The sequence below is a fragment of the Macrotis lagotis genome, chromosome 5, assembly GCF_037893015.1.
Source record: "Macrotis lagotis isolate mMagLag1 chromosome 5, bilby.v1.9.chrom.fasta, whole genome shotgun sequence".
Taxonomy (NCBI): Eukaryota; Metazoa; Chordata; class Mammalia; order Peramelemorphia; family Peramelidae; genus Macrotis; species Macrotis lagotis.
The window spans coordinates 149,114,483-149,130,457 of NC_133662.1; the positions used below are offsets into that span (position 1 = coordinate 149,114,483).

The window sequence follows — 15,975 nt, forward strand, 5'->3', positions numbered from 1 at the left end:
TCTTTTTAATGTAAATGAATTAAGAGTTCTATTTAAAGAAGACAGAAAGGCGTGTTCCAGGTCGCGTCCTAGATGCCAAGGGAAACTCACATTCCTTTTGATTTTAAAGTTTCCAGGCACTTTTCTCAATCACCCTTTGATATTGGTAGGAAAAAAACAAACACTAAACCTGCAAAACCGGCCCGTGGTCCGGGCACCCTGGCCTTCCTTCGGTGGTCAGACTCCAACCGCAGTGCGGGAGAAATGGGGAGGAGACTTCGGGGAGCTCTGGCACGTAGGGAGAGAGAGAGAGCCCCCTCTTCCCTCCGCAGGTACCGGGCCTTCAAGACAGCCCTGGGGCTACCTGGGCGGTCACCCGAACTGCCGGCAGAGAGGGTTGGGCCCCTGTGGCGGTGCACGAAGGCGCCAGGTCCCCCTGAGGCGTGGCGCTAGCTCCTCGGCCCGCTTCCAGCCGGGTCAGACACCGGGGCTGGGACAGCTCCCGAGCGCGATCCGGGCGGGCGCGATCCGGGCAGGCGCGATCCGGGCGGGCCCGCACGCCGGGGCTCACCCTCGCGCCCCCAGGCCAGCGGGAGGCCCCCGCCTGGGCGGAGTCTCTGGCCGAGGTGCGGTCCCCCGGGAGCAGGGGCGGAGAAGTGGGTCAGATTACGTGGACCTCCTCTTCAGCCGGGCCTGGTCCCAAGCGCCTCGCATCTTTGCCTGGAATTGAACTCCACCGCCCATGTCCGAGATGCCCGACCCAGACCCAGAGGAAGAAGTTGCTGAAGACGCCCCCGCCCCCGAGACACCCCACTGGAAGGGCTTGGAGGAGGCAGCCCGGGAGGTAGTGATTGACTTCTGCAGGCGGGAAGGAGGGAGCAGCAGGGCGCGGAGCAAAGCGGTGACTCAGGATGCCCCAGTTCTGAGGCCCGGGGTGGGGAGCAACTTCCCTCGGGAGAGTGCAGCTGAAACCCATCCTAGCCTCCGAACCCTTAAAACACCCCATGGGGGAGTGGGGAGGAGGTTAAGGAGGAAGGAGCGAGAATTTCCAAGCTGAGTGGTTGACAGGGAGCGATTATTAGTATCTTTGGGAAGGCCTCTGGGACTAATCCTCAAAAAAAATCCCTTTTTGGGGGTAATTTTCAATGTATAAGTAAAAGTTCCCTGGTCTCAGAAGTTTAGCAAAAAACATTACTGTACTTTTAGCAAAGAAATTAATATATAAATGGGAGTCATCATACTTCAAGGCAATAAATAGCAGCCTTATGCTGGAAATGAAGGTCTAAAGAATTTCCTGCTGTAAAAATAAAGAAAATATTGCCTATGACATAGCAGTACTCGGGATTGCAGGTAATTATTATAGCTCTTTGAATTTATAAGGTACATGCAGAACAGGCTAGTTATTTTTGCACTCGGAGTGTGAATTCTAAACGATTTCAGAAGCAGGCCACCATTCTTGTTAAATCTGAGTTAGAACTTCTTCTGTATTCTTTTTTTCTGTTTTCCCTAAGCCTGGTAGTTATGAGATCCGAGAGTATGAACCTGCCAAGTGGGTTAGTACATCAGTTGAGTCAATGGACTGGGATGCAGCCATCCAAGCAGGCTTCACAAAACTTCATAATTACATTCAAGGCAAGAATGAGAAAGGTAAGGGGCTTCAAATTACATTCATATGAAATGGTGACTCAATAATAGGTTCAATGTGACTTCAATTTTAGTACATGAAAAGAATTATTTCAATAGGTAACTATCTTCTGTTTAATATGATAGAAAAATAATCACCATTGTTGCCAATTTTGCCATTCAGAATTGAAGGAGAGACAGGAAGACAGTCCCCATCTCCACCCCCATTTTTTTTTTTTAAGTCTTGGTTTCATGGCCTCAAAGATTTCTGTCAGCTGTAGTTAGTTGGGTCAGCAAAACAGAGAATAACCAGCAAGATGCAGTTCTTTCCCTTTTCAAATTAAGAATCTGGGCCTTAGTATCCTCACTTGTAAATAAAAGGATTGGACCTCTTTCCAGATCTGTGATCCCAAGCAATTGAGTAAATAAAAAAAAAATCTTGTTCATTTCTTATATTTGGTAGTGAGGAAAGTCAGTAGTTGAAGGTAACCTTTCACCAGTTATTTTAGAACATGAGGGATGGGAAGATGGTAAAGTTCTTTAACATATAGCTGAGAACAAAGTTGGGATAATACCCAATTCTTATCACATCCATGACCACAAAATATTTCTTCAGAGGTTTTTCAGTGTTTTTTCTTTCTGTTTCTGTTTAATGAATTCAGTGAATAAGCACCTCAAAATAGTCATCTGATCCACTCTTTCCTAGTGTTTCAAGTTTATCTGATGGATGTGATAACCCCAAATACTAGTACTATTTAATATGGGAAAAACCCATTTGTTTTTTTAAATGAATTAGTGTATGTCTATATTTAAGAATAGAAGTTTCCATTAAAATTGTATATTTACTGGAAAGTATGGAAGATCATTCTGTTCAAGATAATTATAGACAAGTAAGATGAGAACTAACTACATGGAGAACAATATAGTGTCAGCTCATTCTTTTCTTCTCCTCCCCATTTGTAACCATGTCAGAGGAAAAGATAAAGATGACTACCCCAGTGACAAGCTATGTGGAACCAGGTTCAGGGCCATTTTGCCAGTCTACAATTACCATTTCCTTATACATCCCTGCTGAACAGCAATCTGATCCACCCAAGCCTTCAGAGTCAGATGTCTTTATTGAAGACAGAGCTGCAATGACAGTGTTTGTGCGGTAAGTGGGAGGTAATTTAGCTCTTTAGACTGATAATTTTACTCAAGTATACAGTTCCTATGCAACTCAAATCTTATCAGAAAAAAGAACAAATCAACTTGCATAATCATTTCTTCCATGTTTAGAGTCAATTCAATTAAATATTTATTAAAATACCTACTATGTGCAAAGATACTGTCCTGGAAGTTGGAGATTAAAAAAGGAATTTACATTTTGTCAAGGAAAGGGAGGGTGTAAGAATGTGCATGCACCAAAATAAAATATAAAATATAGATAAATAAATTTCAGGGGAGAAGAGTATTGTTTACTAATGGGTCTCAGGAAAGGTGATGTATATGAATGAATGAGCCCATAAAAGGTATTTGGAAGGAAGATGGGGATTCCATGAGGTAGAAGAAGTACATTCCAAAGAGGACCACACATACACAAAAATAATGGAATATATGGAATATCTGGTAGTGGGAAAAGAGCTTGTGTGAACAGGGACACTCAGGACTGAAAAGGTAGACAGTAAGGTATAGCATGATTCTGTGAGAAATGCTTTCCAGGGGCCAACCATGTAGTTAGATAAACTAAGTTCAAAAACAGCTGTATTACAAGGTAGTGTGGGTAGAGACATAAGAGGAATATTAAGTTGAAAAAAGGAAGGAATTGCTCATCTCTGTCTAATGGATCAGGAAAGGCTTAAAGGAGGTGAGATTTGAACAGAAATTTTTACCAAGCCCATTTAACTTATATATCAGAATCTTCTACAAAGTGATTATTATTCTCTTGATTTTATTTTTCAAATGTAACAATACCTAACTTTTAGTAGTTGAAATGTGACTCTCCAACTCTCAAATGAATTCACAGGAATGAAAGAGGTTAGTGGAAAACTTTTTGTTTTATCAATTTATAATGTGTATATGAAATATACATTAGTATAATAAAGTAATATATATTACTGTTATATTTTATTTTTATAAATGATACTTAATAGACATGTGCTCATATATATATTTGAAGGGATCAAACATTTCTACATTACCTCTAAAGAGAACTGGAGGGGTAGGGGAGAAAGAGCAGAAACAGGCAACTGTCTCTCTCCCTAATCTTGATCTCCTCTTTATTCTCAGTTGGTACTTATTTTGGCAGAGATTTCAGGTACTTCTATGTATTTGTCTTTACCCTCAAAATCTACTACTCTCTGTATCATGTATAACCAGTAATTGTTGACACAAAACATTTAAGTTAATAAACCCATGAGGAAGTGAACTGCATTTACCCACATTTCCCCTGGTTCTTATTCCTCCCCGCCCCCATGTATATCATCTAGTATGTTTACATAATTAACAGGTATATGGGGTGTTAAGGGAGGACTAGCACCTCTGATGTGAGGGTGTGCTGAGTCCGTTTCAGGGCTGTTCATCCACTTTGATGTCCAATCACCCAGCTCTCACCTGTAACTCAAAGTGGGCACACTTTGGCAGAAGGGCTAAACCAGATGGAGGGTAAACAACAGGAATAAAATGTTGGCAAATTAGGAGGATGTCTACTCCAATCATGTGAAGACTTTCCCTGGTGGAATTGGTGGCTGAGAACAATTTGTTCCAACCTCATTAAGAAGGCCACTGAAACAAGTGATGTGGAGTGCTTAGAGCTTGGTCAGACATAGAAGACAAGGTCATCCACTGCATCCCAGACCATGCCACTTATCCTGACTTTTGTCTTACTAGACTTCTTTGATTCTGGGAGAATGAGGTTTAACAACTTTGTGCAATTCTGCCTCACTTAAGTCCAGTCTATATGTATCACAAGACATCAGCTAGCAATGTCATTGGAATTCTTTGGAAATAAAAGTACGAATGACTTATTAGCAGCCCATTTGAGTAAAGGGAAATAATTTTGCTGACTTAATGTGAAGATTTCTACTTTTTAGGTCTTTGTGTATTTTAAAATTTGAATGCAAAATTTAAATGCAACTTTTTCTTAAAACTTTCCTTTTATTATTTAAAATTGGAAAAGAACCCCCCTCCCACACACACGTTCTTAAACTCATTAGTGCTGGGTAAATGTTTGATGTGCATATCCCTTCTTACTAGCTGTCTTCAACATAGTTGTTCTGCAGAAAAGGAAAAAAACTATTAAATCTCATTCCAATTTCCTGCTCAGTTACTCTTGCATCTCCTTAAGGGAAAGGCTTGAGTTAGATGGCAAAAACATTTGAAAATAAAAATCCCTTAAATTGGTATTATTCAGAAAAGCATAAATTCCCCTCAAGGGGTTGTTCATTTTTATCATTATATCCCAAACACAATACCTGTTGTAAAATAGATGCTTAATAGATGTTGATTGGATTTCAAAGTTTGCAGTTATAGAGATGCTGGGGTTTGGCAGTACATCTACCAAATTCATTAGCACATTGCTTCTACTGGAACACTGCCTACACTACTACTTTTCTTACTGCCCCTTCCTTCAGGAGGAATAAGAATGAGAATTTTAGTTGGCCTGGGAAAAATTACTAATTTTAACTTTATTTTTAAGTGCTTATGTTAACCCTAAATCTAAGAGTATATGACTATTGTTACTAAATAATAATATTCAAATTATTCACAATTTTACTTTTCTTCTTCACAGGTCATTTGATGGATTTTCTAGTGCCCAAAAGAACCAGGAACAACTCTTGACACTAGCAAGCATTTTGAGGGAAGATGGAAAAGTCTTTGATGAAAAGGTTTACTACACTGCAGGCTATAACAGTCCTTCAGAGTTGCTTAATAGACACAATGAGGTGTGGTTGATTAAGAAAAATGAACCTCCCAAAGTAAATGAATAAAAAAATTCTGCTAAGGGCAAAAATTTTGCTTAATGTAAACCTCAATACTACTGTTAGTCTCTTCTAATTAAGAATACTATTAACTGAACTTTCTTATGTGCCTTTTACTATTCCTGAAGCTTTCCTTTGCTTCAAGAACAGACCGGCAATTCACAATTCCTGCTAAAAACAACAAAATATTTAATCTGATTAATGGTAATAGTCTTTCTCCTTTTTACCAGATGGTCAGAGGAAACGTCTATGAATGTATCTTTCTTCTTTTCTATCCTTGCTTCCATGGGTAGAACACTAGTTTTCTTCCACTAGTGAAATTCTTAAATATTTTACTGTCTGTAGGTGGTGCTAAGCTATCAGCCCTGGAGAGCCTACATTCCCCAGCAGATAGCAGTTAATCAAGATCCTAAACTTCCCATCATTGTGGAGTTCTCTATTCCATTATTAGATAATTTCCACCTACCCTCTTAAAGGACTATTAGTTCATAAAAGTTGCAACCAAGAATAGGGGAAGTGTCTAAGTGATTTCTAACCCTACATTTTTGACTCAGAGTGTTCTATTTCAAAGGATTCCTCAGTTATTTTTTTAAAAATCAATTCAATTTTTTAAAAAAAGTCATGAATCACTTTTAGGAGGAAATTGTAAGGAATTCAAACAAGTACTGCAATTCACATCCTCCCTTCCCATACTAGAAATTTTATCTTTTTCTAGTTTGCTGTTGTAAACTTCAGTATCTTCTCCATCATTTTGATTCCTTAATATCAAAGTGGACTTAAAACTATATGCCTTTCTACTGTTTAACCCGTTATATAATTTTTGAGCATATAATTGCCCTTTGTTAATAAAAATAATTTCAAGAATGACTTCTAGCTTTTGAGGTCGATATTTTCAGTTTGAAAATATATATCCTTATTTTCCAGAGATATTCTATTTATTTTGTAAGATTTAATACTTTCTTAGCATTATTCAGTCTAAGGATCATCCCACTGGCCAGGAAGAGCTAATGCGATTCTTTTACAATTAGTTGATCCAGTGGATCCAATTGTGGTCCTGGAGTCAGAAAGATTAGAGTTCAAATCCAGATTCATTTACTAGCTGTATGACCCTGGATAGGTCACAGGTCACTCAGTTTACTTCCTCATTTATAAAATAGGTATCATAATAGCATCTATTTCCCAGAGTAGTGGTGAAGACCAAATGAGATATTAATTGTAAAAAGCTTTTAGCATAGTGTCTGGCAAAGCACCATATAAATGTCAACTATAATGTTTCCTATGCTGAGAGTAGTCTGAAAGTTCCCTACGTAGAGAATAATTCCTTCTGTTGTTACTGATATACATAAGATATTCCCAGGATATAGCTAGATCTAAAAAAGTAATTTGTACTAATGTAAATATACACAAACATCTCTATATACACACTAACCTTATTTAAAATACTATTTAGTCTTAATAAACAGCAAGATTCTGTAAATTAGGCATGCAATGGACTGGGGAAATAATGATTTTCTATTAACTGACTATTCAGTTTAATATTAGATGGGAACGAACAATGCCATCTGGTAATTTTCAGGCTCCTAAAATTATTTCATTCAAACAGCATCCCAAGGAGCAAAGTTGTTAAAACATACTAAGGATTTTTGATCCTCATGACAATCTCTTTAGGTTACCCAAACTTGCTGCTTTTCCCCTTCAGTTTATCCTCCCTGCCTACACACTAGATCATAGATAGATTTTTTTTCCCCTTTCGCATAATTTTACCTTTTTGTTCCTCAAATGAGAATAAGACATGAAGGGAGAGATTATGAGTAGGCAGTCTGCATACAGCATAAGGTATAAGGAGAAATAGCATAATTAGCAATTGAGAGGAAGGAAAACAAGATAGGAATCATTGGTTTTATCTCTTTGGTCTGCATGGTTTGCTGCTATCCACAATTGTGTGGTCCTTTTGTGTAGTCTTGCTTATGAGGCAGGTTATGGTATGTAGGCTGAACAATTTTGTACCAGGTCAAATTCTAGATGTATTAGAATCCAAAGTTGAACACAAACATTGTACTTCTTTTTGGCTGAAACAATTCCTCCCTGCCTCATAAAACAGGATTCATATTCCTGTATCTTCTGTGAAGCATCTAATGAAGCCTTTGTGTGCCTCATCTCTGGAACCTATCTAGGCAGTAATTATCTTTAAATCCCTCTGCTTAATAATGACTTGATCTTATACTGCCTATGGATCAGAATAGGAGTGTGAGAGTGTGTGCGTGTGTGTGTGTGGGGGGGGGGCAGATGCAAGTGAAAGGAAAAAAGCTTTCTCCTGCTATTATGATTTACCATGTCAGCTAATATTTTTAATTCAAATGGTTTGCCTAAGTCCCACCAAAATACTCCAGGTATAATGGAAAGATTTCAAATAGCATGCTAAACCCAGAATAGCACAAGGGTAAAAGGCTGAGCTTAGAGCCAGTAAATTGGTAGGGGACAATAATACTATTTCCAATCCTTGCTACAGGGTGGCCACCTTAACTGGAAGGTACTAGAAGTCTTTCAGCCTATTTCCTTCTCTGTAAAGTGAGAATAATAGATCAGTAGTCCTTGAAAAGGTCATTGTAAAGAGCAAAAGAGTTAAATTAAAATAATAAGTTAAATGCTTGGTAAACCCTGATCTGTTATGAAATTATTCTTTGAAAGTAGTGTTTAGGGCAGAGATTAGAGGATACCCTATTAGGTTAGTCTAATCATTCATTCTCAGCCCTTCTTATAAAGACTGATTATTTTCTGTTCTCTGTAGTTTGATGGGAAGGAGGCTTCCTGGCCAAAGAATCAATCTATTACTATTTGGCATTTACAAATATTAACGTCAGAGGACAGGGTTGTCAGATTTGTCTTTGTCCACTTTTACAATGTCATTATATCCAACAACAACAATAAAAATGTTTTGTATCCTTAGGATATTCAAGAACACAGGAAGCTAGTTTACTCAATACTAGACAGGTCTTAGAATATATCTAGTTTAAGATTAAGGATTACGCCAGTGATTTCACAGGAATAGAGAATTCCCAGGTTAGGAAACTATCAAAACAGGTCAACAGCTTCTCTGTAATTTTTCAGTATCTTTCAGAGAAAGAAACCCAGGCCTTCCTGGCCCCTAAGTCATTTCACCATACCGCCTTCTCAGAAAAGTTGGAAACCTATGTCCTTATTGCCCTAAATTTTCCATTTGCCTGCAGAAAGCTCCTCCATCTCAGCACAAGCAATCAGGAAAGGCAAAATCCTTCCAAAGGTTATTTATATTTGTTATTTAGAATACAAAGGATTTTATTTGTAATTTCCTGACATGGCCCCTATCAGCACAGTATTTAATGGCCTTTTTGGGCTTCTCCCACTGGAACCTTCTTGTTGTAGTTGTTGTTCCTTTTTTTTCATTCAAGCAAAACACAAATTTGTCCCATTACCACACCATCATCGTGATTAAAACACAGTAGGAAGAAAGTTTTAAAATATTAATTTGTTTTTATTAAAGCAAGTTTAAATAGTATATTTGTACAATTTTAGAAAAATCTAATGATCTCTTAATGAGGTTTGTTATCAACTTTACCTTCAAAGTAGGTAATTTTTTGAGTAGTGGGCCCCAATATTCAAACATTTCTGATCTTACAGAACATTACTTACATTTTTACCATACACAGGAACTTCTTCTACCTTCTAATAATTCAGACTGTAGGACCCTTATACCTTATGTAGAGACAGCATAAACCACTTCTATTGTTAAATTCTAACAGGTCCTGATGACTTCCCAGCAAGAAATAAAATAATTCTACAAAAGATGGAAAGACACTTTTGATACATCCTTCAGACTATTCTCAAAGATACATTTTGTTTCCTGGCATGACTATGAAGTGCCTAGGGTACAGATGTTGGATGAAGAGATAAAAAAACATTAGTGCAGATCTAGGAAGATATTTTCATATAAAAGACAACATAACAATTGGCTGCCTCATTTTATTTGAGCTAAGTATCACAGCATAGTCTTCTTGGATCCCTCTGCTAAAGAAGGCATTAGTGAAGGTCCTGAATTTACATCACTAATAAAGAAGTTTAAAGGACAGGGAAGATGGAAGAGGTAGGGGGTCACAAGCATATTTCCCTAAAATAAATAAAGCTACACTTTCCCCCCACATACTAAAAATGGATAAGTTCTAAGTTGGGGAAGGTTAAAAATGTAATTAGCAAACTTAGTTATTTACAGATAATATAAAAACTGCACAAGTCAATTAATGGAAAACTTTGTTTTTAAATTGAAAAACTTCCTAATAATGACTCAAGTTCAGTTTAACATGCCAATTTCAGCCATATTTTTTTAACTAAGAAGAATTACTCAGCTTTTTTTCTAAGTATCATTTTTAATAGATAAGACAATTAAGATAGACCCTTCTATATTATGAAAATTTTTAAAAGAATACTGTAGGCAGCTTAAAAAGTACACAGCCACAACTTATTCTTTGGTATGACCAAAAGTTACCAAATATTGACATTTCAAGTGATGAGAAACTGCCAAATAGAAACTGAATTCTCGCAAAAATTAGAGTTTTAAAAGGAAAATCTCCACCCACAGTTTTGTAGTGCAAGCTTTCAAATTTAATTTTGAAAATGATTTTATTTATAATCAGAAAATTCCAACTCTAGCAGTATGTCATTTACTCTATTACTCTCTTATTGTCACTAGAGTCTTTTTGCATATCTACAGTCATTTCAGTCCAATTTGTCTAAATTTCTATTCAAGAAGGAAATTCATTCAAAAATACACACACCTTCTGATAATGAGGCTGATGGCTGTGAGTAGGTGGCTGCATAGCAGCAGACACCAAGTTTTAGTGGTGCCCCACACACTTTTGTCATTTTTACAAAAAAGAAACAAATATTTTTTTCCCAGAAAAAAGTACCTGAACCAATGACTCCAGCCCTCTCCCAGCTTCTCTGTATTAACCATGACACGCTTACACTCAAAAGCACACATGCATATATATTCATATGGTTTGAATTAGCAATGCCACCACCTTTCACCAGCTGTGAACCTTTTCCTGTTTATGGAACTCACTAAACTTGATAAATATACTTCAAAAGCATCAACCATCTTGTGTCCCAGAAGCTTCTAGTTACCTAAGTTGATCTCTTTGCTTCTATACTTTCTTCCCAATTAAAAAAGTCTCCCCAAATCCATACAAACTCTTGTGTACCCAATATCGAGGAAAATTTTCCCCAGAAAAGTTAACTTTCAGAAGTCAAGCTTCTACTTGCTTTTAAGCCAGAGGGCACAGATACCATGTAAGTCCTTTATGACCTTCCTCTACCATGAAAAGCCAGCATGCTGTGGCATTCAGCACAACCAATGGTACCAATCTGGGATTGCTCTTGGTACTTATACCTCATCCCCTGTGCATATCATATGGAATACTATAATAAAGTACATTTGTCCTTGATGTCTAACTCTCTTCCCTTAAAGAATTTCTACATTGTCCTGACAGAACTGCCTTATCCCTTGCATCTAATTGCTTAGGAACTGGTGAACCCTTGGAGCCATGCTCTTCAGAATATGGAAGATCACTAGTGTTCATTTCATTCCTGATAAATCCATCCACTTCTTTTTCCCTCCCAACTCCTGAAGTCCGATGGATTCTGTTCTCTGTAGGCTCCATTGCTTCTCCTTCGCCCTCAGAAATGACAGTCATGGGGCTACTTTGAATTCGGTTCCTCATGCTATACCTGCTGCTTGCTGCAGAAGGTGGTGTCCGACTCCGGCCATACCTAGGCCCAGAGAAGGACAGACTCCTTGGCATCAGGCCTTCGTTCTTGGCCCACTCCTCCTGGGCCCTCCTATTCTTGTTTGGAGAACAGCTTGAGGGGCTCTCAGGGCTGTCTGGTGAAAGTTCTGACCTGGATCTGTGAAACCTTGGGTCTGTATTCTTCAGCATCTCAGCTGCTGACATGCGAGAACTGGCATCTGTCCGGCTCCCCTTTTTCAGCAGCAGAGCTTTGAAGTTATCACTGCTGGTACTACTCTTTCGAATGCTTCTCTGTATTGATCCTGCTTGTTTAAGGGAAGTCAGACTGGGGGCAGCACCAGTGGGTGTCACTGGGGGTGATGGAGAATGGTTTCGGGAATGATCGTCGTCAGAATCCTTCCGGCCAAGGACTTTCCGTTTAGATCTGAAATGTATGATCAAATGCTTTTAAGTAAGTTATTGTATACACATCCACAATGAAGCAATCAATACCAACACATTCTCAATCACTGAAGACTCAAGTTGTCATCTGAGTTCTTTGTTCAATAGTAATAATAATAATAACATGCATATATATATGTATATATATATATATGTAAAATAGTTTCATGGTTTACAAAGTTTTCTGGTCTACAAAGAGTTCTATATACAGAGTGTCTCAGTGTTTGAAAAAAAAACTGCAACAAGTCTTTTGAGACACCCTGTACTATTTCAATTGATCCTTATCATGATCCTGTTAGGTAAGTGGTAAGTATTATTATTATTATTATTATCATCATCATCATCATCATCATCCCTTTTTTACAGATGAGAGCACTGAGGTTGAATGAGATTGAGTTGATCTGCCCAGACTAACAAAGTTAATAAGTAGAAGTGTTGGGATTCAAACATTGACTTCAATAGTATGTTTTTTACACTAAAACATTTCCTTATAGAATTTGTATATAATTGAATCTGTGTTAATACAATGCAAATTATGCCATTAAATTTTAACAATTTTTTTCTTCCTTCAGTTCTTTTCCAGTTTGTTTTCCAGCCTGGTCCAGGATAAGCCCAGTATATAAACTAGTTAATAATTACTAAAGACTCAGACTGGTCCAAATGTGGTGATTCACTGCCACAAATACCAATCATCTCAGTCCATTCTTCACTCAATTATTGAAGTGATCTTCTTAAAGTGTAGGTCTAACCTCCTCTCCAACTCAATAAACTCCAGTGATTCCCTATCACCTCTAGTATCAAATATAAAATCATCTGTTTGCCATTGAAAACCCTTTATAGTCCCCCACTTCCAATATTTTTACAATTTATACTCATCCTCATATACTCTGTGATGCAGTGACTCAAACCTCCTTGTCATTTGTTGAACAAGATGATCCATTTGTAAGCTCCAGTGATTTTTACTAGTTGTCCTCTATGTTAGAAATATGCCTTCTATCTCTGTCTTCTGACTTCTCTGTCTTGCTCCAAGTCCCAAGTAAAATCTCACTTTTACAACAAGAGTAGGGAATTTTTCTACAAATATCCTTTTGGATATTTATAACCACATTCTCAGGCTTTATGTGTTCAAACATTTAAAAATTCACTCCTAAAGAGCTCCTAGATTTGTTGAATTTTGAGTCTGCTTACAATTGTTGTCGCAGTACCAGACCAAATAGCCCATGGGCCAGACATTCCTCACCCATTTGTCAAGAAGTCATCTTTGATTCCCGCTTACTTCTAGTGTTTTTTCCTTTGTTGATTATTTTTCATTTATCCCCTATATAACTTGTTTGTACATAGCTATTTGCATATTGTCTTCCTTTTACCTTTCTTTATATCCCCAGGACACAGCACTGGGGATAGCATTGCCAGCAGATAATAAGCACTTAATAAATGTTTATTGACTAATGAAAATTGAATTAAGACTTTCTAAATTTCTAGAACCAAACCTAAATGTCCAGATGTGAAATTATAGTAATTACAAGAATTTATCACCTGACCTTAGAGATCCTGTTTACTCTGGAGTGGTTAGGGGACTAGAGGTTTAAGGGTCATACAGGTAGAGGTTTGGACCAGAAGTATTCATTTTAAAGCTTACTGATGAAAACTGATTGACTTGTGCATAATCTTGTTTGGGCTTTCTTTTTTACTTTGGTTGTTTATACAGACATAATTTCTACTTCTATTGGTATAGAGTGACTATTAGCTAAATAAACAGAACACTGCCTTTTTGCTGTTCTTCCTTAAATATCATTTCAATAATCCTGTGCTGTTCCAACATACTTCCCCTATTATTAGTACATTCATTCCTTCCAAACTGATTCTATAATGTTAAAAAAAAATTTACCTTTATCATGTCATATTCCCTAATATTGTGTTTTTACCAAGAAGCAATTAGCAACTTTGGACACTGTAAATTTTTTTTTTTTACAGATTTATAAAACAGATTTATAAAACAGGAATATAAAAGGACATACTATGATATTCCCTTAAATTACAAGCTCCTCTATGTTTCTTTTCTTTTTGGGGGGGCGGTTTGCAAGGCAATGGGGTTAAGTGACTTGCCCAAGGTCACATAGCTAGGTAATTAAGTGCTGAAGCTGAATTTGAACTCAGGTCCTCCTGACTCCAAGGCAGTGCTCTATCCACTGTACCACCTAGCTGCCCCTTCCTTCAAGTTTCTAATGCCTAAAATAGTATCCAATTTTTTAAAGTTGTAATGTGTTTTAGTAACATATTTACTGTATAAATCAAGGAGAGTCGTAATCTACTTTTCAAATACAAGTTTGAAACACAGCAGAGGGGAAACTTAACTAGATGATCATCAGAAAGGTCCTTTCCACCCTAAAATTCCAATATTAAGGAACTCAGATATCAATGCTGCCTTGCTGTTGCTTATATAATATCTTTCTACATTGTTAGCAACCAAAGAGACGGTAAATATGGAGAAGAAAAATAGCCCATAGATAATCTAAATTAAAACATTGAAAAACTTCAGAACTCTGATCAATGCCACTGGTCTAGTATGACTTATGGGGACTGATGATAAAGTATGTTTCTTACTTCTTAACAGAATGGTGGTAGACTTCAGGTATGTAATAAAGTATATTTTTTTCTGACATTTCTCTGATTACATTACATGTTTAATGATTTGCTTAATTGAACTTATTTGTCACAAGGGACTGTTATTATTGAGGGAGAGAGAGAGATTTAGTCTATCAGGATTTGATTAATGGAGTAGCAACAACTCAATTAAAAGACTGGCTGATAATGGTCAGGAAAGGACTTATATGTTGCCATTTGGAACTTCAGAACCTGATCCTAAAGTTCATTTAATTGTACTGAATAAGACATTGATCTGGGAGGAATGTTAAGTTTGATCCAAAGGTCACTAAAGGTCTACAAACAATCAGCTAAGCTACAAGGTGATACAAAGCCCATTTGTGTACCCTGAACTAAGCTTAAGACCCACAACCTCCACCAAACCTTGATCAACTTCTTATTTAGGAGGATTAACCTGGAGTACAGGAATCTGTTTTAATAACTATTTTATAACTGTTGTTTCAATACTATATTAGTTTCTTTTGTATTCCTAAGTATTTTTTTTTTGCATATCATTCTAAGAAAAAGTCAAAGGTTTTATCAGACTACCAAAAGGGTTAATGACAACAAGGTTAAGAATCCTGTCTTAGATTATTAAGATTAATGAATCGATACCTTATCTCTAGTGTGAATTTGCTATTTTTTTATAAAACAATGTAAAGTGAGTATGGGGACTAAGTTAGTTTGAAAATCATGAATCTCATTTTCTAGAGGTTTTTCTGGACCTGACCAATGTACCAAATTTGTATTCAACAAGTATCCAGGAAAATCTAATATGTCAAAAAAATATTTATTTACAGTATACCTCTGATTATTATTTATATACACATGGGATATATATATTTCAAATAATGTTTTGTTATTTTTATTGTAGAACTATTTTTAAAAAGATCAAATTTCAATTTTTTTATTCAAACAGTTTTAAAAATAAAAACTCTTTGAACATTGTCTCTAGTTAGAACATTTTACTGTAGGCAGGAGTGGCTTATTTACCCTTTCCTTAAAATTTTTCAATCAATAGTCAGCAGGACTGATCTAAATTTTCTGCTCAAATTGCATAATATACTGAAAAATAAAGCATAGTTATAGTACTTTTGGATTTTGTTTTTAATCACTGAATTAGATTAATGATATAGTTTGAAATCTACTGGAGTTGAGAAACAAAGACCTGGGTCTTTGATCTTGACATAAGATCACAACTCTTGAGTCTAATTTCCTTATCCATAAAATGGAAATAATGTGTGTGCCCAATGGACATTTTGTAAACTGTGAACTAAAAGGAACTAGGTTTTTCCTAATATAATATTTTACTCATAATAGCAGAGATTGATTGCTGTTAGACATTGATGTTGCATCAATTTTTAAAGGTTAAAAACAATGCAACAATAGAAAAGCCAATGTCTAACCAAACTCAACAAAAAGATTCATACTGTATATGTGGTTTTTAAAAAAAAAATGACTTTAAAAGCCTACTTAAACAGCTAATATTGGCTTAGAAATTATTTGCTTCATGAAATGTGAACAATTCACACCTCCTCGGGTGCTCTATT

General features: G+C 36.8%; 2 protein-coding genes across 2 annotated transcripts in view; one reads left to right on the forward strand and one right to left on the reverse strand.

Moving 5' to 3' along the window:
- The first annotated feature begins 501 nt into the window (after positions 1 to 501).
- On the forward strand, positions 502 to 12,030 carry HEBP2 (heme binding protein 2). Its single transcript, XM_074187701.1, has 4 exons — positions 502 to 823; positions 1,491 to 1,626; positions 2,575 to 2,755; positions 5,372 to 12,030. Exons 1-4 carry the CDS (start codon positions 722 to 724, stop codon positions 5,568 to 5,570), a joined length of 618 nt encoding a protein of 205 aa, XP_074043802.1. The 5' UTR covers positions 502 to 721; the 3' UTR covers positions 5,571 to 12,030.
- Positions 5,414 to 15,975, reverse strand: part of NHSL1 (NHS like 1) — a 264,064-nt gene continuing 253,502 nt past the window's right edge. The window contains 1 exon segment of the mRNA XM_074187692.1: positions 5,414 to 11,765. Coding sequence (XP_074043793.1) covers positions 11,042 to 11,765 — 724 coding nt within the window. The 3' untranslated portion in view covers positions 5,414 to 11,041.

Excerpts from the sequence above, each read along its gene's own strand:
- HEBP2 (XM_074187701.1), top strand. The coding sequence starts at position 722 with ATGTCCGAGATGCCCGACCCAGACCCAGAGGAAGAAGTTGCTGAAGAC. Across the intron at positions 824-1,490 it reads TGGAGGAGGCAGCCCGGGAG|CCTGGTAGTTATGAGATCCG; the intron begins GTAGTGATTGAC and ends GTTTTCCCTAAG. Across the intron at positions 1,627-2,574 it reads TCAAGGCAAGAATGAGAAAG|AGGAAAAGATAAAGATGACT; the intron begins GTAAGGGGCTTC and ends TAACCATGTCAG.